This window comes from Ptiloglossa arizonensis, chromosome 13 (assembly GCF_051014685.1).
Source record: "Ptiloglossa arizonensis isolate GNS036 chromosome 13, iyPtiAriz1_principal, whole genome shotgun sequence".
NCBI lineage: Eukaryota > Metazoa > Arthropoda > Insecta > Hymenoptera > Colletidae > Ptiloglossa > Ptiloglossa arizonensis.
The window spans coordinates 104359-131434 of NC_135060.1; the positions used below are offsets into that span (position 1 = coordinate 104359).

General features: G+C 42.0%; 1 protein-coding gene across 7 annotated transcripts; it reads left to right on the forward strand.

Annotated features, from left to right (window-relative positions):
• The first annotated feature begins 230 nt into the window (after positions 1-230).
• Positions 231-27076, forward strand: Shakb (Innexin family member shaking B). 7 transcript variants are annotated; one of them, XM_076325569.1, is made up of 6 exons: positions 231-345; positions 6865-7331; positions 21249-21468; positions 23684-23973; positions 24240-24493; positions 26271-27076. In XM_076325569.1, exons 2-5 carry the CDS (start codon positions 6969-6971, stop codon positions 24486-24488), a joined length of 1122 nt encoding a protein of 373 aa, XP_076181684.1. In that variant the 5' UTR covers positions 231-345; positions 6865-6968; the 3' UTR covers positions 24489-24493; positions 26271-27076. The 7 variants fall into 7 exon arrangements, with proteins under 7 accessions (XP_076181684.1, XP_076181682.1, XP_076181681.1 ...); XM_076325567.1 differs by having other exon boundaries at positions 277-345; positions 6204-7331; XM_076325566.1 differs by lacking the exon at positions 231-345 and adding an exon at positions 361-546 and having other exon boundaries at positions 5563-7331.

The following is a 27076-nucleotide window of genomic DNA, read 5'->3' on the forward strand; positions in this document are numbered from 1 at the left end:
TCGTCGCGAGGTGCCTCGCGAGAACTCATCGACGCTCGTTGTCTGCCGCACTCGAGCGAACCGACGCACCTGAAACCTTAACGACGATTCCGGTGCTCCGGTGCTCCGGACGGTGCCCGTGTATTTTACCCGCCGCGCATTGTGCCCAAAAATCGGCGAATCTCGGCAATCTGTTCGCGGAGAGTGAACAAAGTGCGCGAAGGAAACGGGGAGACGAATCTCGGCTCGCCGCGTTTTCTTTTCAAAACGTTCACGCTCGAGGGAAATCGATCCGGACCGAGATCGCGTCGATTGACCAGCGATCGGAGACTCGACGAGCGATTTAGCTCGCGGTGGGAAATTTTGGTAATTCTTTTCAATCTCGGTCGTCTCGAATCGCGTTCTTCTTCATCGAGACAAAAGGAGAGCGTGTAGCGTGTTACGTGTAACGTGTTACGTGTAACGTGTAACGTGTAACGTGTAACGTGTAACGTGTAACGTGTAACGTGTAACGTGTAACGTGTGCTATGGATTCTTTCGCTCTTCGAAGCGACGATTCCGCAGCTGGTTGGTTCCCCTCTTTGTTTTTGCGGGAATGTTTCAAATATCTCAAACAGTTCAAACACGATTGTTCGACACTCGATGCTTCGATACATTTTTTATTACCATTGGGGATGAATTTCAAAATTCGCGAAAGAATATAAACGATCGTTACCGTTACGGACAAGATTTAACGTGTTTACCAAACGTCTCGGACCTTTGTTCGGATCGTTGCGTTCTCGATCTTCGATCCGGACAGACGTTAACGTATCTCTTGACATTTGTGCGCGCATTTTTGTTCTATTGGATTCTTTCTCGTTCCGTTGTAACTCGTAACTTTAGCGAACAATTTGTTACTCGTTTGGTTATCGAATCTCTTGTATTTTCCAAAGTATCGAAACGTTACGAGAAGTATCTAAAAGATCGTTTGGATCGTCAATGAAACGTTCAATCTCGCGATACGTTTACGGAACGCGTATTCTTTTCCGGGCATTTGGCTCTTAATACGAAAATATACGCGTGTATAGGCATGCGTATCCTGGATAAGAAAAATTGTATACACGGATACCGAAACAATACGGAGAAATAAATTACACCGGGTTGTTGGTTCTACGTATATGCCATCGGAACATTGCTTCCTGCACTTGTTTATGGATGTCGTTACAATGTATACAATCTATTCGAAGCCCCCCGAAAGAAAGTGTTCCGCGTTCTCTTTGATTATTGGTTTACAGGGTGGTCCCTTGGAAACAGGACGCTTCGACACCTTTGCTATTTTAACCGTTTAAGGAACGAACGTGGCAAGCAAACGGTATACTTTGTTATTTTGAGCGTTACAATTACCGTAATTGAATCGGTAAAATCGAGACGTGTACGGATTTCGATTTTCGTTGCTCTCCGTAGGTATCGTCCTTAATATTGTAATCGAGCAAAGTTCGAAGGAATCCGTTAACATTGTTTTCAAGTTCCCGTTTGCTTCTTTACAAGGTGGATTTATTAACACGCATCGTGGATACGAGTTCGTTCGGAGAATATAGTATTTCGAGCGCTGATTTCGCATACCGACCCAAAGTGCTCCACTTTTTCACCGCCTCGCGGTTCATTTGATTTTCATCGAGAATCTTCCTCCCTGTCGCGGCGATCGTTGCGACTAATTTTCTCTTTCCTGAAATCGGATCGTCGTTTCGTCGAACACGTCGTTTCGTCGAGGATTCGAAGAATTTTCGTCGCAACGAAAAGCTTCTATTCTCGTAAAATTACTCATTAGGTCTATTTCGGTACGGTTCACTGTTTTTCCAAGTTATCACCCTATCGTCTACCGAATTAATTACTCGAGTGGAAACGTACACTTTATCGAAAGATATTGGCCAAGTAGGATCGTAAAACACATTTACGCGGAGACATTTAGCGAAGAGTACGAGTGTTATATACTATAGTATGGTACCGCGTGGCAGGCGCGTCGAACTCATTTTGGCTCAGGTATCGAATTGCGTTTCGCGACCGTGACTCTGGTCGCGGACCGACACATATTTTCCAACAATTTCAATTACTTTACCCCTTTAAATTCATTTTTCATTTACACGCATATATAGATTTACAAAGAGATGCGGGTACATTGTCCAAATTTCTCCCTTCTTGTCGCTTCTCCCGCTGTTAAGTATAATATTTCTTTCTTATTTCGCGATCGTTTTATAGACGTTGAAACGTCACAATTTCACGTAAAAAAGATATTCGGTTGATCTTGATCCTTTTTTATTTTTGACAATTACGAAAAGATAACTCGTAAGAAGCGGAGTAACGAGTAGTTATTTTTACTAAATGAAAACTGAATTTCATCGGACGATCGAGTAGTTTCTGGAATTGGGAAGCGTAACCTATCGCGAGAAATGTTCTCTCGAAAAGAAAATAGCGAAATAAGCCAAGCACGTGAGTTGTAGTTTCGGCTTTTCTCTTAATTCTTGAACAAAGACTCGCGTATTTTTCGGATCGGACCGGCGACACCCGTGTCGGGCACGATCCACGGTTCCAATGCGAGGCTAACAATTTTAAATAAACCCTAACCACGGGAAAGGTTAAACTCGGTGCGAATGCGTTGAAAAACCCAACAATCGTACAGTTTTATGCGTTTCTCGGAGAGATCCTGACCAGAGACGGGGAAAAAAAGTCTTGTCTACGGAAAAATTTCGATCGAAGAATATATTATAAATAAACAACCTTCGATGCGTTATTCGTTCAACAAGCGTTTACAATCCGAACGAGTAAAAGTTTACCAAGATGACCAATATTTGTGTCGTTACCGAAGTAAAATTCAACGAAAAAACGTGAAACGCGCGAATCCCTATTTTTGGATAATTGTACATTGCTTTTTTAACGGTTACTCAAAATTAAGGATTTACGCGGTCCGTGTATTTTTGGATAATCGGAGATCGCGTTAGAAATAGGAGTCGTTCGTGTTATTGTCATCCGTTGTATGATAAACGGTGCACCCGTAGGGGCAAATCCAGAGCGAATCGCTCGAGTCTGCCGGTGTTTTGTCTTCGGCGAAAAGAACCGTGGGCGTACTTGGCGTTTTATGTGACGGGTGTCGCTGCGCGTTTTCTTCGCTGAGAAATCTTTCGGATTGTTCTCTGTCGGCACGTTTCTCCCTTCAATTTCCGCTCGGTACCTATCGCGCGTTACTTTGACAAAAATAATTGTACAGGGATCCCTATCGACCACTCGACATTGGTTCACCGTTGTCGGTAATCGTGCGTTCGTTTCTTCCGGTTTTTTCAAAAAAGGTGCTATCACAATATTCTCGTAATACGTTCATAGCCCTGAATGAATTCAGGTCAAGGGGTCAATTTTTCTTTTTTTTTCACATAAAACAACCGCAATCGTTGTTCGTTAGTTTCGATCGGTTACAGTAGCAAGAATTCTTATTCGAGCGAAACCGATTTATTTTTGTCTCATCACGGTATATAATTCTTTTCCGGTTGTTTATACGTTTTATACATTCTTTGTAGGTATTTACGAGTAGTTTCCTTAAGATAATATTTTTGTTAGAAAGGATTATTTTCCACATGTTTTTCTTAGTCCGAGGTTATTCTTTCGCAAAGAATGGTTAATCGTGTATTTACAAAGGCTGTGTTCATTGCCCGAAAGAGAGTTTTCGAGTATTCTTACCGAACGATTCGTGTCGTTTCACGCGCTTCTACGGTAGAACTGAACACGCGGCCTTTCGTATCGGCTATTTTGATCGTTGCTGTTTCGTTAAGAGTTGGCTGTCGTATTTGTCGGATCGTTATTTTCTACACCATTGCCGTAGATGAAATCATCGTGTATCAACGGTGATGAACGGTGACTCGTACATATAGTATTACGTTTAGGAAGAAAACTGGGCAGGTAAATACGGAGGATGGCTTTGCGCGCGAATCACTGCGCGTGTCATCAATGTACTATACACGAATTACGTGGTAATCGTTACGTAGATAGCTAGACTTCATCGAACGTGCCTGCTGGTACCTAATCGGTTAACGTCGGTACGTTTTATATTAAACCGTAAGCACGTGTCGAATGTTTCTTTCAAAGTCGAATTAATTGGCGAGCCGAGATTAAACACGTTTTCCTGTCCATGTTTAATTCCGTCTAATTCGTAATTCATTAGAGAGAACGTTTGTTCTGTTTTGCTTCTCGTTATCTCTCGAGGGAGCGGAGCGGTAATTTTAGATATTTTTTGCATTTCTTTAAAGATTCGCTCGTCGAAAGTATCGATCTCGAGAAATTTTGACAAAGTTTGGCGATAACGAAAAATATCATTTCGTTCTCGTTGGATTTCATTGAAAGTTTCGTGTCGGAAAAACATTATACGACGATGAAATTCGATCGTGACGAAAGTTGAAAAGTTGGTCGTTAAAGTTGGAACTTTGAACCGAACTGTCTACATCACACTCTAACACCGTAACACCGTAACACCGTAACACTGTACGTCTGCACTTTCCAGCATACCGAGTGCATAAACTTTTTAATTTTTGTGGACAATTACGTAAGATTTTTCATCCGTTTGTTTCGCGTTCGCATCTACGTAAAGTGTAATGATTAAAAACGAGATACGAAATGAAATCAGCGGAAAGGCTTTTTCTATTACGAATTGTTTCAACAGCGAAAAGGTCGATACACGCTCGAAACATTTTCTCCGGTATAAATTGTTAACGATCGCGACACGGTTTTACGTAATTCGAAAGAGCGTAGAATCGTATTCGAAGCACAAAGGACTACGCGCGATGGAGCTTTCTACGTTTCGAACTGAAAATACTTAAAGACTCGGAAAGGGTTGGAAAGGCTCGGAGAGACTCGGAAAGCGGGGTGCCGTATTTCCGTCTTTCGTCGTCCCGTGCATTTCCAAGGAACCATCGTTTCGCTTGGCCCTTGTCGCAACAAATCACGTTCAGAATCGTAAACGCTGAAATAGAATCTCGCGCCTATTGAGCAAAATCCTACCACCGTGAATACCCTACCTTTACCCGTTGAAATATTTAAAAGAAAAAAAAAGTAAAATAGTTTACGCTGTATTCGTCCGTGATCGTATCCACGATTTCTTTACGATAATTGGAGAGAAAAATTTTATACACGCTATCGTCCACAAGTTACCGAATCGATCGTATCCCGTTATTTCGTTCCATTTACTTGTTTCAAGTTCTCATCTCGCTTTTCGCGAATGAAAAGTTAACTCCGCGGATGTCACGAGTTCTCGAAATTGTTTAACGGCTCGCGGTGCGTCTCGTTTGTACGGTGATTGAAAATTTATTCGAAACGTTTCGTATTCTCTCGCGCGTTGCCACGGTATCGCGAGGGTGCGATGTACGCTGTCGAACGAAAATCAAAAGTAAACGATCGAAAGAACGTTGAACGTAAACGAAACGGAACGGAACGGAACGGAACGGAACGGAACGCTCGGTTCGTGGATTCGTCGAATATGATAAATAACGGTGGTATACTCGAGGTCTAAAAGTTTCTCGATAACAGCTATTCGTTGTCGCGAAACTCTACGACGTGTCTGTTTAGAAATATTTGTAAAATATTTTGCAAATGTACGCGAGAACGTACATTCATCGAATCGCGACCTCCGCGAGGTTAAGAAGACAAAGTTCGGATCTCTGTCTCGAACACTCGCGTAATTTAATTACGGGATCGAAGACACGAACGTCTCGCGGATAAATCGAAAGAGGTGAAGTTTTCTGATCTAGCGGTGATCGCAAGGCGTGACTGTATTTACGAAGCGATAGACGAACGATGTCGTAATTTCGTCCCCGTTATCCTTGGAATTTCGTTTTTAACGGGAAGCGTGGGTCGAACGGTGCATCGACGAGACGTCGAAGTGGATCGCGAAACGGTGTCTTCACGGTGATCGCGAGTGTACGCACGGTGTACGTTACCAATTGAGGAGAGGATCGCGACCGAGGGATCGTTCCGAGCGTTCCCTCCGTCGAAACGTTACGAATGATTATTTATCCGTTCGATGTCACCGGAACACAGCGAAGCCGACGATAAGGCATGGTAAAATCTAATAAGATCTCGTCAAGAACTAAAAGGTTTCTGAAACAGTCCGAATAAGTCTATCGCTAGAGTATTTCTATTCACGGCGAAGAGAAAGTGTCCAAGAAGGTTGGAGATTTGTCTTCTGTAGTGAAAATCATTTCGCGTAGATTCTTTCACGGGGGAATTTCACCCGAATAGCTCGAAAAGATGAGTGAATTCGGTGCCGGTGCGAGCGTATCAAGAACGGTTCTCATTCGGACCTCCACTTATTCGAACACTTAATATCAAGAAATATAGCGAGTTCGCACCTTGGAAGGGATTTACGATGCTCTGAGCGAGGATGAACGTAGAAAAGAAGATTGGCGGTGGCACAGGATCCAAACACTTCGAAGGATCCTACGTTGCCTACATTGTGCTCCGAGATCTTTCGAAGAGAACGCAAGAAAATTGTCCTTCGTCGATGGAACGATAATCGGTGTCGGAGAAAACTTTGCTCGATTCGTCGATTCGTCGATTCGTTATTGGTATTTTACGTGTCTCCGGAGAATAAAAGCTACGAGTGACAAGATACGGTGTACGCGCGGGCCATGGACCTCCTCGTATGTGCCCATCGAATCGTTTCCAAATGAGGGTCCAAACATCCTCCAACCGTAATATTCTATAACGATGCGAGTATTACGTACCGGATATACATCTCGAGGGACCACTGTCGTTCCTCGATAGACCGCGTGTTTCGCACGAACATCGAAACCGAAGGAAAATTGTTCCATCCTACCGCTGGAAGAGCTTCTCGAAATCATCGAGACTCCAACGTTTTATCGTTTACAGAGAAAGCTATCGGATAAATAAGAATTCGTCAGCAATTCGTTTTCTGCGAAGCGGCCCGAACCTGCCGCGAAACATGTGAACCAGTTGTCATCCTCCGATCCAAAATGTTAGACATATTCCGAGGCTTGAAGAGCCTGATCAAGATCTCTCACGTGCACATCGACACAGCTGTCTTCAGATTGCATTACAGCATGACTGTGATCCTGTTGATCGCGTTTTCGTTGATCGTCACGACTAGACAGTACGTCGGTAATCCGATCGATTGCATACACAGTAAGGACCTACCGGAGGACGTGTTGAACACTTACTGCTGGATTCACAGCACGTACACTATCGCCGCTGCTTACAGAAAACGCGAAGGCTTGGAGGTACCTTTTCCTGGTGTGGACAATTCGAAGTCGCATCCGGAGACCGAAAGAAAGGAGTACAGGTACTATCAGTGGGTCTGCTTCATGCTGTTTCTTCAGGTAATCGATCAGTTGTTGTTACACCACTCGTGAACTTTAATCGTTTCTATAGTTTATCCGATCGCATGCAATAGTTTCGAGCGAACCTCGACCAATCGAAACGAGAACCGTAAAGTTTCGTAAATATAGTACGTGGCTGTAGTTCCGAGTACTCGGGAGTAGCCGTAACACTTGCGAGAAAGAAAAGTATAATATCTCGCGATCCCGACAAATTTCGAAAGGACTTTTTTACGGAGATACGTGTTTAAGAACCGGGTGAAACGTAACGTTATTTGTAACTCGATTACGATCACCGCGGTCGAAGATATTTACGAGAGGTAAATTGTTCTTCCCATGGAATTTTTTAGCAACTTTTCTCGCGCGGATTTATTTCGAAGCAAGGCTAAGCGAAATATAGTAAGTAGTCTCCACAGATTTTTCAGCGCCTCCTACGTTTCCCTCTTTCTCCCAACAAATTTCCCATCTCGCGTAGTTTATATTTGAAAGTAGCCCGGTGTACGGGTACGCGTGAAATTTTATCGCAATTCCTTAAACTATTGTCCCGTATAGCGCGTATCGCTGATCCATTGGGATTTAAACGCGGTTAACGTACGTAACGTTAATTTTCCTCTTGTACATTTTAATTAACAATATCACAATTTCGTACTTTAGTCTGCTTCGATCTGCATTCGTTTCAATGTTTTTTCCATCGCTGGCATCGGTTCCTCGGTCGTATCCTTCTTAAACTTTACCACTTTTACGTCGACTGTGACTCGACGTCGCGTTTCTTCGACAAACTCCAATGTCGAGCTACGTTTGAAATTATTACACTTTGTACCGTTGCGATACAACATTTCATCGAGACCTCTCTCTCTCTCTCTCTCTTTCGTCTATTTTGTAAACGAATCGAAGAGCGATTATTGTAGAGCTATAGAGCTATATTGTACGATATAGTTTCGCGTGGTATTATTTTATTTTCACGGATAAAAGGAAAGTATAAAAGGAAAGCAATTGGATGACGTCGACCGAGCGAAAGAAAAGATCGCTGGTAGCCAGGAACGGTATTTCCGTTGAAAAGTTCCAGAACTGTTTCGAGTAATGTAAAAAAACATTGGAAGAAACGCATGGGGGGTACTTGGAAGGAGACTAAAATATGAAGTTGTAAACTATAATAAAAGTGTTTAAGAAAAATAATTGCAGTTACTTTTGGGTAGCTCCGTGTAGGAAGAAACGTAAGGGAAGGCGAAATAACGGGTAACATTCCTTTCCGTTCTGTTTGAAAACGTACGAAACCATGTGCTAAATTTACCACGGCACATCGGGTAAGGGTTAAGAGCGGGCATTGGGACAGAAATTATAGATACGTTCGGCAATGAGAAAAGCCGGATAACGAATGAACTGGTTGCGGCTACGGCCGAGGAATTTACTCGCTGCTTACAGAAGCTTATATCTAGTTCATTGCCAAGAAGGAAACCTTAAGCATATTAACTCGTTAAACCCGTAGCCGTTACTTCGTCACCGAGGGTCGCTGTCGTACTCGTTGCCTTGACGCTTGGTCAAAGGCGTTCCTCTACCCTCACCTTTTCACTGATCTCTTCGAGTGGACGCGCCGTTCGACGGAATTAGCGTTTTCCGTTGGTTCGATATCGATTCGCAGCCGTTCTCTAATTTTCGTTCGATCGCTTCTCGAAATCTCGCCTCGCGAACCAACGGATAAATAAGCTTTTCGGTCGATCGGTTGTTCGACAATATTTAACGCCACAACTATCGAGAGATCTCGGTACAATAAACGTTGGTCGCTGGCCAACCGTTTCTCGCACGTGTTCCAGGGAAATCGATCATCGAGGAAAAAAGGAACTCGTCGACGAAACGATGTAAATAACGCTCGAATAAAATACGGGAAACGCGAACCTTTCCTTCCTTCTCGTCTAAATTCTATTCTATCCCTTAACAGCTGAACTTGATTCACTTTTTTGAAATTTGGTTTTAGAAAAGAAGAGTTGTATATCTAAGATTAAAAGATTAACTCCTCTCGGTAAGTAAAAGAAATTTAGGACTTTTACTCGGAGAAACTCGGGAATCAACTTACGCTCCGAAAGCGCAAAGTCAAATTTATACCGCAGGAAAACGCGAGTATCTCTTTCTATTAGAAATATTTAAGGCATCGAAGATATTTGGTTTCAAACGAACCAATGGTCATTGAAAATTAGCAATATTGTATATTTGTTTCGTGCCATTTTAAATCTATCGCTCGTCCAATGGACAGGCACCTTCTTTTTCTTTCAATGGAGATCCGTTTCAAAGAGAAACCACTCAAAGTGTCAAAAGCTTCGAAAATTGGGTAACCGAATGGATCGCTGATAGATCGTTCTCTTCGTTAACCGAACGAACAATTAATTAGCCGGGTTAGCTGTTTAAATTCGGATGTTCAGAGTCTCCCGACCACGAGCTCGAGATGGAACGAATCCAACTTCTCTGTCGAATAATTAAATAAACCACTTCCGTCGTTGCTCGAACATAGTATTTCGACACAAGCGATACAAACCCTTGATCCAACTATAGAGCGACAATGACCCGAATATGTTTCATTTTCTTTTAACTTTCTTGTTTCGCGGTGTTAGTTTTCTTTTAAACGTTTTGCGACAACAAGTGTCGCTGGCCAGCAGCCAATTCGTTACAATCGCTATATATTATTTCACGTGGTATCGTAACGCCCTGCAATTTTCATTTTTTTTCGCAAGTACGTCACCGGTATAAATTAACGTCACCCTTTTCGGGTCACGATCCACGCGAGACCAACTTCTTGGCCCGTTTCCTTCGACGCGATTTGCGCGGCAACCCGTATTCCCATTCGTTTAAACGCATTTCAATTTTTCCCTTCTGTACAGGGGCTACGGACAAACGGAGCGAAGAATCTCTGGAACAAACTGGACGTTCCATTTCGGCGTACGAGGTTAACCTTGAACCGATATTTTACCATCGCGAATGGAGCTTCGATTAACGACAATACATAGTTATACGTAGCTCGCTTTCTTTTTCATTTTCCTTTTCTTCTCTTTCTTTCTTTGTTCGATAACGCGTTGGTAAATATTTACAAATACTTTCACCGCATTAACGACCTTCTCCTCGAGATACATTACACTGGACGATATCCTGAATAATCTGCTCCCTTAATGTTTAAAAATGTTCGTATTTAATATAACTTGATGTAATATACGCGGGACGATGCAAGGAAAGAGAGAGAGAGAGAGAGAGAGAGGGGAGTATTTGATAAAAATTGGTGCGTAAATGTTTAAATATCACTGTATTACAAATACGTTGGAGGGTGTACGTTCCCGAGTGTTTTGGTTCAAGTCTGGGATAGGTCTGGGTAGGAGAACGACACTTACGACACGTTTCGAGCGATGGTAACGGCGAAGAACTCGGCGCAACAAAGTACAAAAATTACAATACTTTAAAGCTGCGAGTCTTGGCAATCGTTCGTAACTTGTAGATAATTTAGACGAAAGGTTACTCGGGACTCTATCTTTTCGCGTGTTTCATAATCGATACATCACGTATGCGATATTGGTACAACGATGACGCGTTACGTGTACAGCGATTATTCCGGTGGTATAAATTAACGCCGGGTTCGTTGGGTGTCTATAAAAAATGGTATATCGGAAAACTGATATCATCGAAGCTCTTCCAGATTTACAGACCCGACCGTTCTAAATTTTAACGCCGATAGAGGTACACTTCAAAACTGAGTCAGTATCCCGCAGGCGTTCGTGTATTCTTTCGGATGTTTTCCTATTTGGAAAACGTCTATTAGGAATACGTTCTGCTTACAAATGTCTTGTCGAAACAGCGTTACAGTCAGCAAGACCATTCGTTAAACGTATATCTGCCATTTCTGCGTTCGTGTGGTCTGCCGTTTGCTACTTTAAGTAGAATTTATCAAAGAACTGGATCAGAAATTACCAATAAAATTTTAGATTGCCGATAGATTATTATCCAACAACGAATATTATTCTCTAACGAACAATTCGTCAAAGATCATAGTTCTTAATAAGTCGAACGATCAAACAAGTATACTTGTGTATATTCGAAAAGGTTCCACCTTGGCGTTAGTTGGGTGAACGATACCGATCCGATGCGGAAAATTGTACAAAAAGTTTATTTACGACGACCAGGAAAAAATGATCACGGAATCGATGAGAGGATAAAAATTAAGATAATAGTTTTTCCCTCTATCGACTATAATTTTTAATCACATATTGGATGTATTTTCAGTTTTATATATACGTTACGAGTCCTTGGAACTTTTACAATCTTCTTGCCTGCCGCAAATTTATTTTTTTGTTACAATTTTCCGTACGGATCGATATTTCTGATCGACGAAGGCTGTGCGGACTATCGATCGATTTTAGCTTTTTACAAAGCATTTTCCTTTTTCATCGAACGATCGATCAAAGTGTATAAGATATTCCTTTAATTCGTTTAATTCGTTTAATTCGTTTAATTCGTTTCGGGTTTGAAATATCAAACGAAATAGGATGTGAAAATAAACTGGCGTTTCATCCAGGTTTCGTTAGTGGATTCGTCAATAAGACTAAGTAAACCTTTCCCGAGACGCGACTATAATTTCACCGACTCTGGTTTTGGACTGCTTTGAATCGAACGTTCGTAGCGAGCTATCGATATTTAACGGAGGCCATCTGGCAACGAATACACGAAAGAGAAGAATGTTACTCGATTTGTATTAGAAATGGTAGGCCGCGAACTGTTCTTATCCAGAAAATAGACTCAAGTGATTTATAGAATATTATGAAACTGCTTAGAAAGAGTCAGCAAGGCCGCGCGTGACGTGTAAAACGTTCACGGTAAAAAAACAGCCGAGTGGGATCAATTGTGCTACTTTAGTTTGTAACGAGAATTATCGAAATATGAGAATGCTTCCAACTCGGACATCAACGTCGGAAAGAGGATGAAATGGGTGAAACGTGGACAATCTGGAGAAAACAGGGGACGCCTGTATTTTCCCGAATGGAAAGTACTATTCGATTCGTCGAGGATCGTTTGTACGTTAACGGCACAGAACAGAGGTTCGGGAACGTCTATTCGAGTTTCGGGTCGATATTATTTGGTTTCGGTTTTCGAAGCTCCTTTTCGTTTCTTTCGCATAAAATAGTTTTCGTTTTCAATTATTTTCGGGACAATTGGGTTCGCTAGTTCTCTCGAAAGCGGGGTAGTTAGCGATTTCGATCTCGATCCGCGAGGAGAATAACTTTGTTACTTCGATACGAGAGACCATTATCTCGACGTTTTATTTCATTTATTTGATAATAAATATCTTTGGACTCTCCTTGGTGTCGTTTTTTCGCTTTACGATGAGTATTTTGCACCGATGTTGGTACAGATGGAAATAATTTTTGCAAACTTAACAGTCAAGTATTAAAGTAGTTAATTCAATTTTCTTCACTTTTAAGGGCGCCCTCGTAACATAACGTCCTGAGGGGTGTTCCTCGTCTCCTTGCCTTGGGACGCCTCTGCCAACAATATACATCGACTCTTTTTATTATTTACTTGTTCCAAGATCGCACGTAGTAAATACTCGTTCCGATATATAGTATCCGGAGAAACGCCCTGTTCGCGCAAAAACGATAACTCTCGCCCCGGTGACCTTAAACAAAAATGTCGACAAGTTTCTTATTCTTCGCGAATGCGGTTATCGTGGCAATCGGTTGGCAAAATGTAGTTAATTGACAAACTGCTTCAAAATTTCACGTACACTGCGAGAATACACTCGTCTAAACTTCGGTCGAAAGTTTTCCAACATTTTGTCCAAGTTTCTGACTTGAAATTTAAAAAAATGTAACAAGAGCGAAATCATATTTGTTTTTATCTCCAAACCGAACGGGCAACCGAACCGTTTCGAATACATTCGGCACCTATATACGTGTACATTTTAAATTTATTGTAAGGTAAAAGTAAGCACCGAAGCTGTGGAAAATGTTCGTAACAAGATTTCCTATTCGAATTTTCGTTTAAAAATTGCACACTTCGTAAAGAGCGACGCAATCGTCGGGAAAATCTTGTTGAACTTTCACTCGTAGTTAAGAGGAAGATACTTAGAAGATCATACAAGTTATGTGTTTAGCATCGAGGCCAAGGGATGCCTCTCAAGTTCGGCCAGTCTTCCGACGGCTTGCTTCCGCGCCCCACGTGTGTCTGTTACCGTGTCCGAATACTCGATCCGTCCTCTTCTTCTGTGTTCTCGTTTATTTGCTTCGTTTGTTTCCTCCTTTCGATCGTTTGGTGCCATTTTGAAATCGTTTCGTTCAATGATCGATCGATCTCGAACGAAATTGTACGGTTACCGTTGCGCGCGCGAACACCTCGAACCTGATCGTTTCGAGCTAAAAGTGTTCGTCGTTTGAGACAAACACCCGAGAAGAAGAGATTCGCCGGAGGAATGATCGTCCCTCGATTCGAAGAAAGAGTCACCCGGTCGAACTAGAGACCAAAGAGGACCAAAGAGGAAACAAATGGACGAGAGGAATATCCGTGTTTCGATCCATTGTACCAGCTGACCGAGAAGCGAGCAGAAGCGTGAGCAAAATGTACAGAGCGAAATCGTTACTACCCGTTCGACCGCAAAATTCAATTAACGTGGAGTCTTTCGACGAGTATCGCGAAAGAAGCGATCGAGAGAAAGAACCAGGCGACGTACAGTGACCAACGTACCTTCTTCGTTCTTCGTTCTTCGATATTCCGTGCGAGCTTTCGACGCAAGAAAGGCTTTGAAACGAGCCGACACGAATGGATAAACAATTTTACGCGTCGCGGAATCTGGACGAGAATTTAATGGAAAGTTGTCGATATCGTCGATTTTCTGGGATCAGCCTCGACGCGAGCTCCTCTCCGTCGGTATATCTCCGTTTAAAACCAGGCTCGAACGGCAGCGAGCGTTATTAGAGATATACTTCTGTTGGAATAGTTTGCGCGTGGCCGCAAGATTTCTACGAAGGTTAAAAGTCGACATCGACTGTCGATCACCGTCAAAAATGCCTCTGATGTTAAAGATGATCGATGTTTTCGGATCGCTACGGTCTCTCTTCAAAGTTGAACGTATCTCCGAAGACACGTTGATATTCCGTTTGCATTATCGCGCCACAGTCGCTCTGCTTCTGGGTGGTTGTGTGACGTTGGCGTGCAAAAGCATTTCCGGCTCGCCTATACACTGCGAGGCTTCCGGTTCCGTGGACAAGGTCGTCTTGGAGACTTTCTGCTGGCTTCACACCACCTACAGCATGGTGCACGCGTTCAACATGAGCCTCGGCCAGGCGGTGCCTTATCCCGGCGTCGCGAACAGCAAGGGCGAGGGAATACACGGCCACGCTCCTCACCCCTTGGTCAAACAGCACAAGTATTATCAGTGGGTCATCTTCTTTCTGCTGTTACAAGTACGAGAGAACCGTTCCTATTATATTTCCGACCATAAGTATATCATCTAAGCCAGGTCCGGCGAATTCATTTTTGCGCCCACAATTCAAAGAAACGTGACAATTTCTCGAAAGTAAATACAAGTAGGAAATCTATAAGCAACGACTTGTCCACGTTACTTTGTTTATTCGAAGCGTAGTAATTTCGACTACGAGACCGAAAACGAACGTTCAAGAAGCTGGCCAATCACGGGTATTAACCTGCACGTTTATCGAAAACAATGAGAATTTAAAAAACAACTTATTCGATTAAACGTGGCTAAATATTATACAATTGGAGATCGTTGGAATCAGTTACGGACAAGTTGAAATATCAAAGTACGCGTTATTAATAATATTTACTATTTTTAGCTTCGATATTAAAAGTTAGAGAAAATCAAAAATGATGCTAGATCGCAAAGATTTGTAAAAATTTACAATCAATATCGGTTTCTCGGTTATCGAAAAAATGGCCATTTTTTAATACCCTCCCTTACAATCGCTATTACCGATTACACTGTGTCCGTAGGTAACGCGTTCCGAATGTTTTTCGCGTTGTTAATTCCACGCGGATCAACTTCTTTAGATTTATCGTTCTTTCTTCATTTTTATTTTCATTTTCATTTCAGATGTTATGCAACGTTTGTACGTATCTTGGCAAAGAAACACCAACGTGTTTAAATTTCTTTGCCGTAAGCGATCTTAAACCATCCCCACGCGATATTGTATTCTACTGTACGTATACCAACGTGAGTCGTTTGCTTCGAAAGTTACACTCCCTTGACGAATTTTTCATTTCTCGTTTCAATTTATAAATATTTAAAGGCAATTGTAAAAATATTTTTTTACATTTCTACATGAAAATGTTCATATTTCTTCTTTCACGTAACTCTTCATTATTTTTGTTACCGAGTATAATTTCACTTGTTTACCCGACTACTATATGTAGCCCGAGTTAACTCGGGTGAGTCATTCGAACGACTAAAATTAAACGGATGCATGTGCACCCCTTTGCGAACAAAAATATTGAAGAAAACTTTATCCGCTATTCAAATACATAGCGTAGCCATGAAAAGCGTGTACAAGGATATACTTACGCGGAGGTACCTACAATTATCTATCTATAAATTTACGTAACTCTGGGAGTTATTGAATTACTTGAGCCAACAGAGCTGGTCTCGAATTGCCAAGTATTCTATTTGAAGCGTGAGCTAAACGAAAATATCTGTTAGCGTAATGTAGAAAGTGCGTGTTTTGTTTGTCGTCGCTGGGGTAACGAACATATTGACTTAACCTCTCCAAGGATACTGGCACACGCGTATACCATTTTAACTCATTTTAAATATCGTAGCACGGAAGTGATCCCTTCGTGATTACATTTCTCAATAATGTAACGCAGCGACATCATCGCGTTGACAGGTGTCATGGATCGATATCGGTTTCATTCTTTGCGTGCATTGAAACTGTGTTATAGGGAGACGTATTATAATTTACGATAGGGTGTAAACGAATATTATTAATATATGTAGAAAAATGTGGACAATTTGAATGCGTCTTTTTACTTATTGATCGACCGTCGAACTTTAACTTCAAAGTAATCCGTTCGAAGTGGAGCGTAATCGGTAAGGGATCCTAGCAGGCCCTGCATTGCGCGCCGAGAAATTGGTAGATCGGTAAGGGACCGTATACATGTATACCGATCGGTATATAGTACACAGAGGGGGTCAGTTTTCCCTCTGGTGGCAAGCGTGGCTAGTGCCGGCACAATCTTCTAACCATCGCTAAAGGAAACCGATATTGTAGCAGAGATGAACGAATTCCAATTATTGCATATGTTATTCATCGGCGTTTGAAAGATATTGTCACAATGGCATTGGTTATTTTATATTTTAAATTAAGCGATTCAATTATACGATATCGATACCAAATAATAATGCATTGTGTGAATTCGAAATAAAAGTAGTATATATATTGCGTTCTTACGAAAATTCTTTAAAAAATTTCCCTTTGTCTCCTACCGTTTTCAAGATAATATTGCAAGTACTGCTTTAGAGCAGTTTCTCGTACGTTTCACTTCTCTGTAAATCGTACAGTAGGTTCGGTAAAAGTTGATTCCCAATTTACACAATCTATGGCAGTCACTTTGAAATTTGGTTCGAAATTGTATCTTTTTCCTTTCGTATACGAAAATGGAAGTACTCGTTCGGAGAGCCGATTGTCAGGTAATTGTCACACTTTAAAAGAAGAGACAGATGTTTACACTGTGTTCATTGTTTTCTGGTTATCGATCAATTGTGACTAGATTATAACCATTCGCATAAGCCAAGGTTGTGCCAGATGCCTTCGGCTGGCTTCGTCCTAACGATAATACAGTAAATGACTTCGAAAGACGAAAACCTTCTCTTTGGAAGGTTGCGGGCAACTGGAAGTAGTAATGGAACCGATACGATTATCTATCGAAGCAAGTCAATAGGAAAATACTTGACGGGAAGTATCGAAAGATATCGAAATATTTTATACAACAATGAACATATCCCACTATACTTTTATAAAAAAAAGTAAAATACTGAGAGAATTCTCAAGTGTAAGTAATCGTAAGTACGAGAGATGTTTACATTATTCTTGTACAGATCGATAGGGGTTGGAAGAGCTTTTTCGTCAATTATTTTCACAGTGTAAAGTTTCGTGAAAAATTTTTTTTACAGTTGTCTCTTTAGCATATATGTACATATAGTACTTTGAATATTCGCATCCGTTGGATTTAAGCCATCGTTGAGTATACGTACGTACCAAGTATTAGGTATTTATGACCTTCCTGCATTTGCACAAATTGGAGTCGAGGAATATTTTGAGGTATTATTGGCGAATTATTACGAAGAAATCCTTCAGTTTTTTTTTTATTTCTCACAAACGTTAACGATAAATCGTTGCTTTTCCGTAAAAATCGTGCCACAGGGAATCAATAATTAAGCGGGGATAATAATTCTCGACAGTTTCGATTACTTTTCTTTTCTTTGGACACGTTATCGATAATATTTCTTTGATAATACTCGCGGGGTCGAGTAGCGGAAGAGCGCAACGTCGATCGATCGTGTCAATGTTTACACTTTGTCGTGTTAAACCAACGTTTAAGTTGAACACTTTACGACGTTCGAATACTTTTGCGATGTTCGTACAGTCAATGTTTCCATGGAAAGTTTTGTAAACATTATCGAATGTTCTTCAAGTTTAACACGTATAATCCTGCCACTTGTACGTTATTGTTGCAATAAAAATATTTTGAAACTCGCGTTGCAACTTTACCGTTTTAAATATCGAACGTTTCATTCGAGGCGGTTCGAATTCTTTCGTGCTCCATTGTACCAGTATTTTAGTATCGGGTTGTAACACGTGAAACCCGTTCGAATGTTTCGCGTCTTTTGAATACGTTATATAGTACGAAGAAACATATCGTTGGCCTCCGATACGTGTCGACCGAATTGAGAATCGTATCGTGGTATTTTGTTTAAAGAAGCGTTGAAATTTGCTCGGTTGAGTCGAGAAACACGAAAAGAAAAGAACCGATAACGAACGAAACGATCGAAAAAGTATCTTCCGTGGGGATTTCCTCTTGTTTAACCAAAATTATCCACTTGCGGCGTGCTTCCACGCGGAATGATGCGTTCAACTGGCACGTGAGCACGGTTGAAGTATAGCCAGCTTCGTTCTATTTTCAACCATGGATTTTCCCTTTTTGTTGGATTCGCGTGGACGTTGCTGTTCGATGCGAAAGCGAGACGGCCCTATTCAATGGCCAGATTCTTTCCCATAGCAATTCGCAGCTTACAATTCCTAGTAATCCCCAAAGGGTGTAAAATTATCCAGATAATAGATATTGGACAATGGTACATCATTTTATATCGATAATTATAATTATCTCTATACGGTTACTCGCAAAACTTCCCATCCGGCGTGTAAAACATTCTAAAGTTGGAATTTTTTTCGAGAAGGGGGCTTGTAGGTGGTACTTGCTCTTGTTCTTTTGACAAAAATATACACGAGAGAAGTTATCGAGAAATAAATTTGTGCATCTTTCCGTTCTACGCGAATTTTTAAGAGAATCGGTGATGAACCAAAAAATATAAATCTCGCGTCATCGCAAAGTTCCCATCGGGGGGGGGGGATTGAAAATTGAATTTGGAAACATTCGTGTTCGGTATAGTTTCTTCCTGCATTTAACGTAGTTCTAAAAAGAGTTGAAATTTATCGGCCAGGTTCGGTAAGTTATACGTTACTATATAACGCACGATATATTTTACCGATTTGTACGTAGAGAAATAAATCATTCGAATATTTCGAAACGATATTTTACCGAACAACGTCAAATACGTTGGTCGGTTAATTGGAAATATAGTAAGGTTCGTAATAATAATATTTACAATGTATGGTGCAGCCGTAATAAATTATTTATCGTTTAAGAGAATATTTCAACGAAGGAAAATCGAAATAGAAGCGAAAAGAAAATGTTGGAAATTGGTAACCATCTTTTAAAAACGATACGAATTAAATTATGGATACGTTCGTACGCATGTGTAACGAAATATAGTAGACGTGTATTTAAAGTTACACGTACGAAGGTACGCGTACGTTGAATCATTTGTACAGACATACGAGTATAGTACGTTAAATATACGCGTCCACGCGTATTTAAATACACGTGCGTTAGAGCTCTCCGGTAAGTAGTCCTAACGTTAATCGTAATTTATACAGCGAGCATCCGTCGGTAGGATTATGTGTAAAATGGTGACACGGTAAGCCGTATGTACCAGTATTCGATCATAAAGAGCAACAAACATTCAGAATTGGAAAAATATTTATTCGATTCACGACTCGCAAGTAAGACGTTACTCGTTATCTAAATTAGAATTTGTTCAGCATTTGTATATAATTTTTCAAAGTGTACTCAATCTGTCGCACGTTCACGTTAATTGTTCAAAGTTATTTTTAAGCGCGTGTTATCGCAGTTTCGAAGCTCTATCGAAAGGCTCGCCACTTGGCGTGCAACGACCTAATATTTCACTCATCCTTGTTTCGTTATTTCCGTTTACATGGACGAAACGCGTCCGTAATGTGCCCGTTTTAAGACCGACATCGCGATCTTTAACGGCTCTCGTAACAGAATTCCATGGTGATACATATAGCATCTTGGGCGTCTTCGGGACAACGTAAACTCGTTATCCAAATGAATTGCTCCTAAATCAACAGCAATTGATCAATCCGTCGGCTTAAAACAATACCGCCGTTTACTACGATTTTATTGCTTCCAACGAAATGTGCAACCAATTTGATATCTTTATGTGCACGCGAAGCGTTACGCGGAGCGATACGCGCGACGATATTAAATATAGTAGCTACGAAGACTCGGAAAACCTGGACTTCTCGAGTCCCTGGCAATAAGCAAGAAAGTTTTACGCACTTTGCTAAAGCGGTTTACATTCTCCGCGTTTTCATATTTTTCAACGCGAGCGATGTATTTATTTGAAGAGTTGCTTCGATTTTTTGCTTCGATAGAGTAGAATGTACGTATTCCATTTAGCGTATCCTCCTTTCGAGGAACTCTGTTCTTTCGGGTAAACGTTCAGGGTTGAAGCTACCCTACCGCTCTACCTATCGTACCGGTGTCTCTTCTGGTTTTCGTTGTTGCTCGTCGCGAGGCATTCGTTCGATTCGTTCAATTTCTTCGTATAGACAAAGTACGCGAGTCGGTAGACACGCCGTCTGTGTCTCAAATATGGAGGAAAGCTGTTCTATTCATAGTTTTAAACGCGGCACAGAAACAATATCTAGTCTGCGCGGCTAGTTTTGCTGCACACACGCGAACACACAACTACAGGGTGATTCAGAAATACAGTTCGTACTTCGGGGGAGAAATCTACACGTTCAGCGAATACGCGTCCCGTGTTCCTTGCTTCTCGAGTTACGAAGAATTAAAGAACAAGTTGGAAGTGTTCGCCCAATATCTTGATAGACGTTGATTATTTTAGAACGTTTTACAACGGCGGAAATAATTGACACGGTTGCAGATAGAGTTTGCCACTTACCTGTCGAGACGGTTGCGATATTACCCGCTACTCCGTATCGCGTACGTTCATCCTGTATTATACTCGTGTTCGGTCGGAAACATTAATCACGATGAAACTTTTTGGTTCGCAGGATAGTGGCCAATTCCTGGCTCGGTCAATACTACTTTTCTCCTCTTTCTTCGTTACGAAGTAATTACCGTGTACGTTCCGTTCATTTTAGCGATAAATCAGGGGAATCACCCGAATATACGAAATGCACGGTGTCGCTTACGATGCGTGTAGGTGTATTACACTGTGGTGGTAACGAGCAGGAAAATAACGCGTGTACGGATACGCCTACCGTACGATGGTAGAAATCGGTTAAGGGTTAAATTCACGTTTGTTGACCGGTGTTTACGGTTTCGTTACAGGCGATTCTTTTCTACACGCCTCGATGGCTGTGGAAAGGTTGGGAAGGTGGCAAGATCCATGCGCTGATGATGGACCTCGACATAGGTCTGTGTTCCGAGGTCGAGAAGAAACAGAAGAAGAAGATGCTGCTCGACTATCTGTGGGAGAATCTTCGTTATCACAATTGGTGGGCTTACAGGTACTACCTCTGCGAAGTTCTCGCCCTGGCGAATGTGGTCGGTGAGTGGCACCTTATTTCTTTTCCCGTCCCTGCTTTCGATCGATTCTCCGTTTCTTTTTTCCAGTTTTATCGCGCCACGGTGTAAAAATTGAATTTTGGAAGCGATCCGGATCCGTACAGTTACGTTACGTATCGATAATAAAATGTCCACTTTATAGGAAAAGGTAATGTTTTACTTGGAAAAATGACCCGCAATGGTATTCATGGACAACAGGGTTGAAATGTATTCGTCGATCCAATCGGTACAGAGAGAGAGAGAGAGAGCAGCAGCATTTCGTTGATCCGATACCGTGAAAAGCTCTTCCGAGAATACGTGGCAAGAGTATCTTTGATCTTTAACGCGCCGAGCATCTCTTTGATGGAAACACACCCACCCGTGTCTCGGGCTTCGTTGGTTACTTTTAAAATAGCAATTTTCACTAACGGACTCGCTCCAATTAAAGGCGCGATTAAAATGTCGGTCCTCCCCCCTCTGCTTGGTATTTTTAGGACGATCCGACCGTTAGCGTAAAGTTTTCACCGCGCTCGGCGTTATTTTCAATGTTCCGGATTTCAAACAGTTTCTCCCGCTTCCTTTGAAAGCGGTGAAACGCTGTTACGGTATCGTATGTTTCCATTCGGCCGTCAAATTTTCCCATTTGTCGTTCCTTTGCCATTTTCTTCGGACCATCGGTGCGCCGATCTATTTACCTTCTTTCGATATTTGTTTTGTTACTTTTAACGAATCGATGTATCATCTTTGTCGGAGACGCCAACGTCCTGGTGGCGTTTGCTTTCCTTGTTACACGTTTTTCCACGAACGAACGTCCGAGTTTTGCCATTCGTTGTTTCGTCGAAGTAACCTTTTCGCTCGAAACTTGCCGAACACGCGATCTTGTTTCGCGTAAAGAGGGGAGGGTCGTGGAACGAGCAACCGCTGAATGAACGATTCACGATAAAATTTGGCAACGATACAACTGGCCACCTGCTGCATCCAAAGTGCCGATCTATGCGACTCTACGTCACTTTCGTCCAACGTACACTTTCTTCTAGCGTGTTTCTGTCAACGTCTCGACCGATAAATGGTGAAATATTTGAAAATTTCGAGTTAATTCTCGTTTCGAAGTGATCTATTACGGTTTTTCGATACTAGGTAGCAATTTTCACTACCGTAAGGTTCCCTTCTCGGTACATTTGCAGGGTTTCGTCGCTCGTTTTTTCCCTAATTGGAAAGAACAGGGAGAGCACGTACGAAAGAGAACGAAAGCAAGGTAGCGTTTCCGTTAAACTTTTAAATACGCGACAGAGATTCCGGTTCGTATCGTTTGTTCCAGAAATATAGTACGTTCATCGGGGTTGGGTTCGAAAGTTTTCGGGAACGATACGAGATCGTAAAACCTGAACGAGGTCAGAGTGTTGCGCAAATTTGTATCCAGAGAGCGAATAACGTTGTAACGTAACGCTACGCGACTCTCGTCGTCCGATCGCGGTAAAAACCGGGATCGTTGAACACTAGAATAATATTTTCATATTTTGCGATAGGTTTGTCCTTAGAATCGGGCAAACTACAGGAACCGTTAACCCGTGCGTAAAATGTAGAGCCGGCTCTCGAGGTGAAGTGCGTGATCCGGTTCTGGCACGAAACCACGTCACCGTCGCTCTCTTAATATAAATAACATCGGGGTGTTCACCTTATTTCTATAGTCTGCCAATAACAATAATAGAATCTTTGCTAACTCGAAAGTTCAAATATTATTGAAATTTTATCGAAATGTTGTTCGAACGATATCAACGACACGAATATTTTTTCTTTCGACGCGAAAGCACGCCCGCGAAAGAATTTTCGGTTCTCATATAGTATTGTCACGAACGTATGAGAAATTGTACGTAACGTCGTAAACGTTTTGTTCCGCGGAATATAGTAGGTCTTTCGATGTTCCGCAACGCGATGTAAGAATTTTGAAAGTTTGTAATCGTTCCTTGGACAATTCTTGTTCACGTTATCGCGGTATTTCGAAAATCGTAGAACTCGGAATGCGAAATTTCTCACTATCCGCTCAACGTTCTTAGCAAATTCGGTCGATGGAACTGACGAGAAATCAAGAGAATGCAAAAAAAAAAAAAAAAAGAAAGAAAAAGAAAGAAAAAAAAAAGAAAAAAACAAATAGACGATCGTTTCTCGTTTGCGCGACAATCTCAATTACAAAATTACAAAAAGGACTTGAATGTGCGCAGGTCAAATGTTTCTGATGAACCGCTTCTTCGACGGTGCCTTTTTGACGTTTGGTATCGACGTGCTCAGGTTCCTGGAATCGGACCAAGAGGACCGGGTCGACCCAATGATTTACGTGTTTCCACGGATGACCAAGTGCACCTTTTACAAATACGGCGTCAGCGGTGAGGTCGAAAGACACGACGCTGTCTGCATATTGCCTTTAAACGTTGTCAACGAGAAGATATACGTTTTTCTCTGGTTTTGGTTCCTCTTTCTCGGCATACTGAGCTTCATAACGGTTTTATACAGGGTAAGCGCATCAATTTTTAATCGGACAAAGTGTCGTTATTTGTTCTCGATCGCAATATCGCGTATTCCCGCGACACTTTTTACTCGCTACGATCGCTGGATCAAATTTTACACTTCAAAGCGGTGTAAGTTGTCCGTTTACGCGGTCGCTTCGTCGTACAGCTTGGTACGTGTCGGTCCGATCGCACGATCGATCAACGGTTGACCTTACAAAGGCCGACTTTGCAACGTTTTCATCGAGAGTTTTATTTTGTTTCCGGTTCACAGATCGTAATTATATTTTCGCCGCGAACGAGGGTCTACCTTCTACGATTGCGGTTTCGTTTGGTCAGAAGAGAAGCCGTGGAGACGATAGTTCGACGAAGTAAAGTGGGCGATTGGTTTCTTTTGTACATGTTGGGAGAGAATTTGGACACGGTGATATACAGGGACGTGATGCACGAATTGGCGAACAAGCTCGCGTCGAGACACCACCATAGCGTTCCTGGAATCAAAGGAGAGCTTCAGGAAGCCTGATCTAAGTAAGTAGTATCTTTCCGTTTTGTTTCGGAACTAACGAGAGAACTCGCGGAAAGCGAATAAATTCTCTTTATTTGGTAGGATCGTTTCGCGGTTCGACCTACCGCTCTCTGCCTCGCGTACCGAGAAGCAACACGACCACGCGTCGTAAATGTAGGAATCGTGTTCGCCGCGATCCACAGTCGGCGAAGTAGCTCGAGAAGTTTCAATTTTCTTCGACCAAAGTACACACGCTTTTCTTCGGAGACGCAACGACTTTTTTGTAAAAGAGCACGATCAACGAAATTGTTCGTAAATTCGATCCTTAAACCGTACGGTATCGATTTCTTGTTTCGACGATCGATCTTTCTTCTTTATCCATCTCGTATTTCGTACCGCTTACCGGGTATCGCTTCGAAGAGCCAAATTCAAACCACGTTTGTTTGTAGTTGCACGTTTTTTTCGGAGATCGATCGTAGCAAAAGAAGAAAAACTTTACGTTATTCGACGAAAATAGATCGAACGTTTTACTTATCTCAATAGTGTGCTACGTATCGTGGATAACGGATGCAACAGGAGGATACGGAACGTAGGTGTACGAGTTCGGAAAAGGAAGCACTGCGAGCGAAGCGACGAAGAATAGATTTCGAGCATTTGTAAGAACGGTATTGGATTCTAATGTAGAATTTTCATTTTTATCTGTAAAATTCTCTTCTCGTCGATAGAATCCTACATTTTGTAGGACGTTTCCTGCGCGGGGGTTGTTCTTCGCAGGACGTCACCTTTCCTCGCGGATCGTTACCGTTGCGGAACGTTTCACAGATTTCGTTCTTGGCTCGAAATAACTCGGATCGTATCCTTTTGCACAAGAATCGCTTCGAAGGCACGAAAGACTTGGCGGAACAGGCCTGAACGATTGCAAGCGGGGCCTATTTAAAGCGTCTCCGTTCTCCATCCATCGCGCGATACGCGATATAAATTCTGTACCGGCCGCCGTGTACAGAAGTTGGATAAAACTTTGTAATACGGACCGTACGTACCGTGCGCGGGGTACTCGTACCACCGATCTACGATCTCGTACGCGCAACGTAAGCGCAGATACCGAGCTCGTGCCCGACGGGCATCAATTTTCGGCCAACAAGCTTTCGACGTTAATACGTTATCCTATTTCGAGCCGTTTAACAGCCGTACACAAGAGGGTTCCTTCTGTTGAATTTCGCTTCGAAATAACACCATCGTCTTGAAAGCAACGCGTGCGAAATATCAGTTGCAAAAGGAAAGAACGCGATGCGGTATTTATCGACGCGGACGACGATCCAAGTCGCGCGCTTCTTTTAGAAGCGTTCCACTCTAGAGGGTGTGCCATTTGAAACTATTACGGGACTATTACGAGTCTTGCTTGTTTCTTTTAAATCGAATATATTCGACTCATCGAGCTTTACAGCACGGTTTCAATTTTCTTTACAAACGTTTCGATCCTCGTTTTGGATCCTCTTCGGTGATGTCGATGTTGATTCTCTGTACGTTTCGAGATAGAATATTTACTCTTTGGTACGAAAACGAAGAAATCGGTTACATCGAAGGGATATTATTGTACATTTCTCTGTCCGAAACCGTTGCGATCCACTGGCTCACGCCCGTATACTATACGTAAAAACGAAGCAAAGAAGCGAACGATCTTCGAAATGTGTTTAAAAAAACATCGATCGTCCACCGAATAGACGGACCGATATAAAATCGGTCATTTTTACCTTCCTATATATTTATGGACTAACCGCGTCTTTACGGTTATTTTTCCAGATTGCCTCGGAGAGCTGTAACAATTGAGAGAATTCTCGAGGCGGGGAGACCGTTTTCTGACCAAAATTGGGGATGCCAACACAACGGATACCAAAGTTGGAGATCCAAAGAGTTACGGAACAAGATGGTTCAGATTTTATTTACTATTCGAAGCGTGTGTGTTTCCTTAATATCTTCGTTGTTGCTCGGAGATTCGCAGGGTGGTTCTCGAATATCGAGCGTGTCGGCGACGATTACGTCGATTCTTGTTCACGAATATTAATCGTTATTCGTGTAAAAGACAAACGACCCCCCGTCGATGTGTATCGCGCATTTATCGCGTAGCATATTTTTCTTTCATTTTTCAATTTCCAGTGGATTGGCACCGGGTCGGGTGACCGATCTCACGAATAATCGGAAATCGATCAAAATTTCGCGTATCTCTTCGTCCGCGCAATTCGGTGTCGAGACGTCCCGTTCAAATGGACCATTTTCTAATCGCTAAATTGACCATTACGTACGACGAGCGAGACCAGATTTATGAGAAAATGGTTTCATCTCTGAGAAAGGGAAAATACCCTCGTACTTGAATAAATGTTCTACCTCGTAACAGTTTCGGTAAAATCGGTAAGGTCGGAACGCTACCATTTTCTCATATAGTAGTGCCAACGGCGTTACATCGGTAGGGATGCACTTATAGCGAGGAGCAGTGTATTTTATTTCACAAAGACTGTGCTAACGTAAATAAACTCGCGCGTAACTTTTACCGGAGTCTTGAAATAAATGTATTTTTATTTAAAAGGAAACGTAATAAATATAGTTTATCA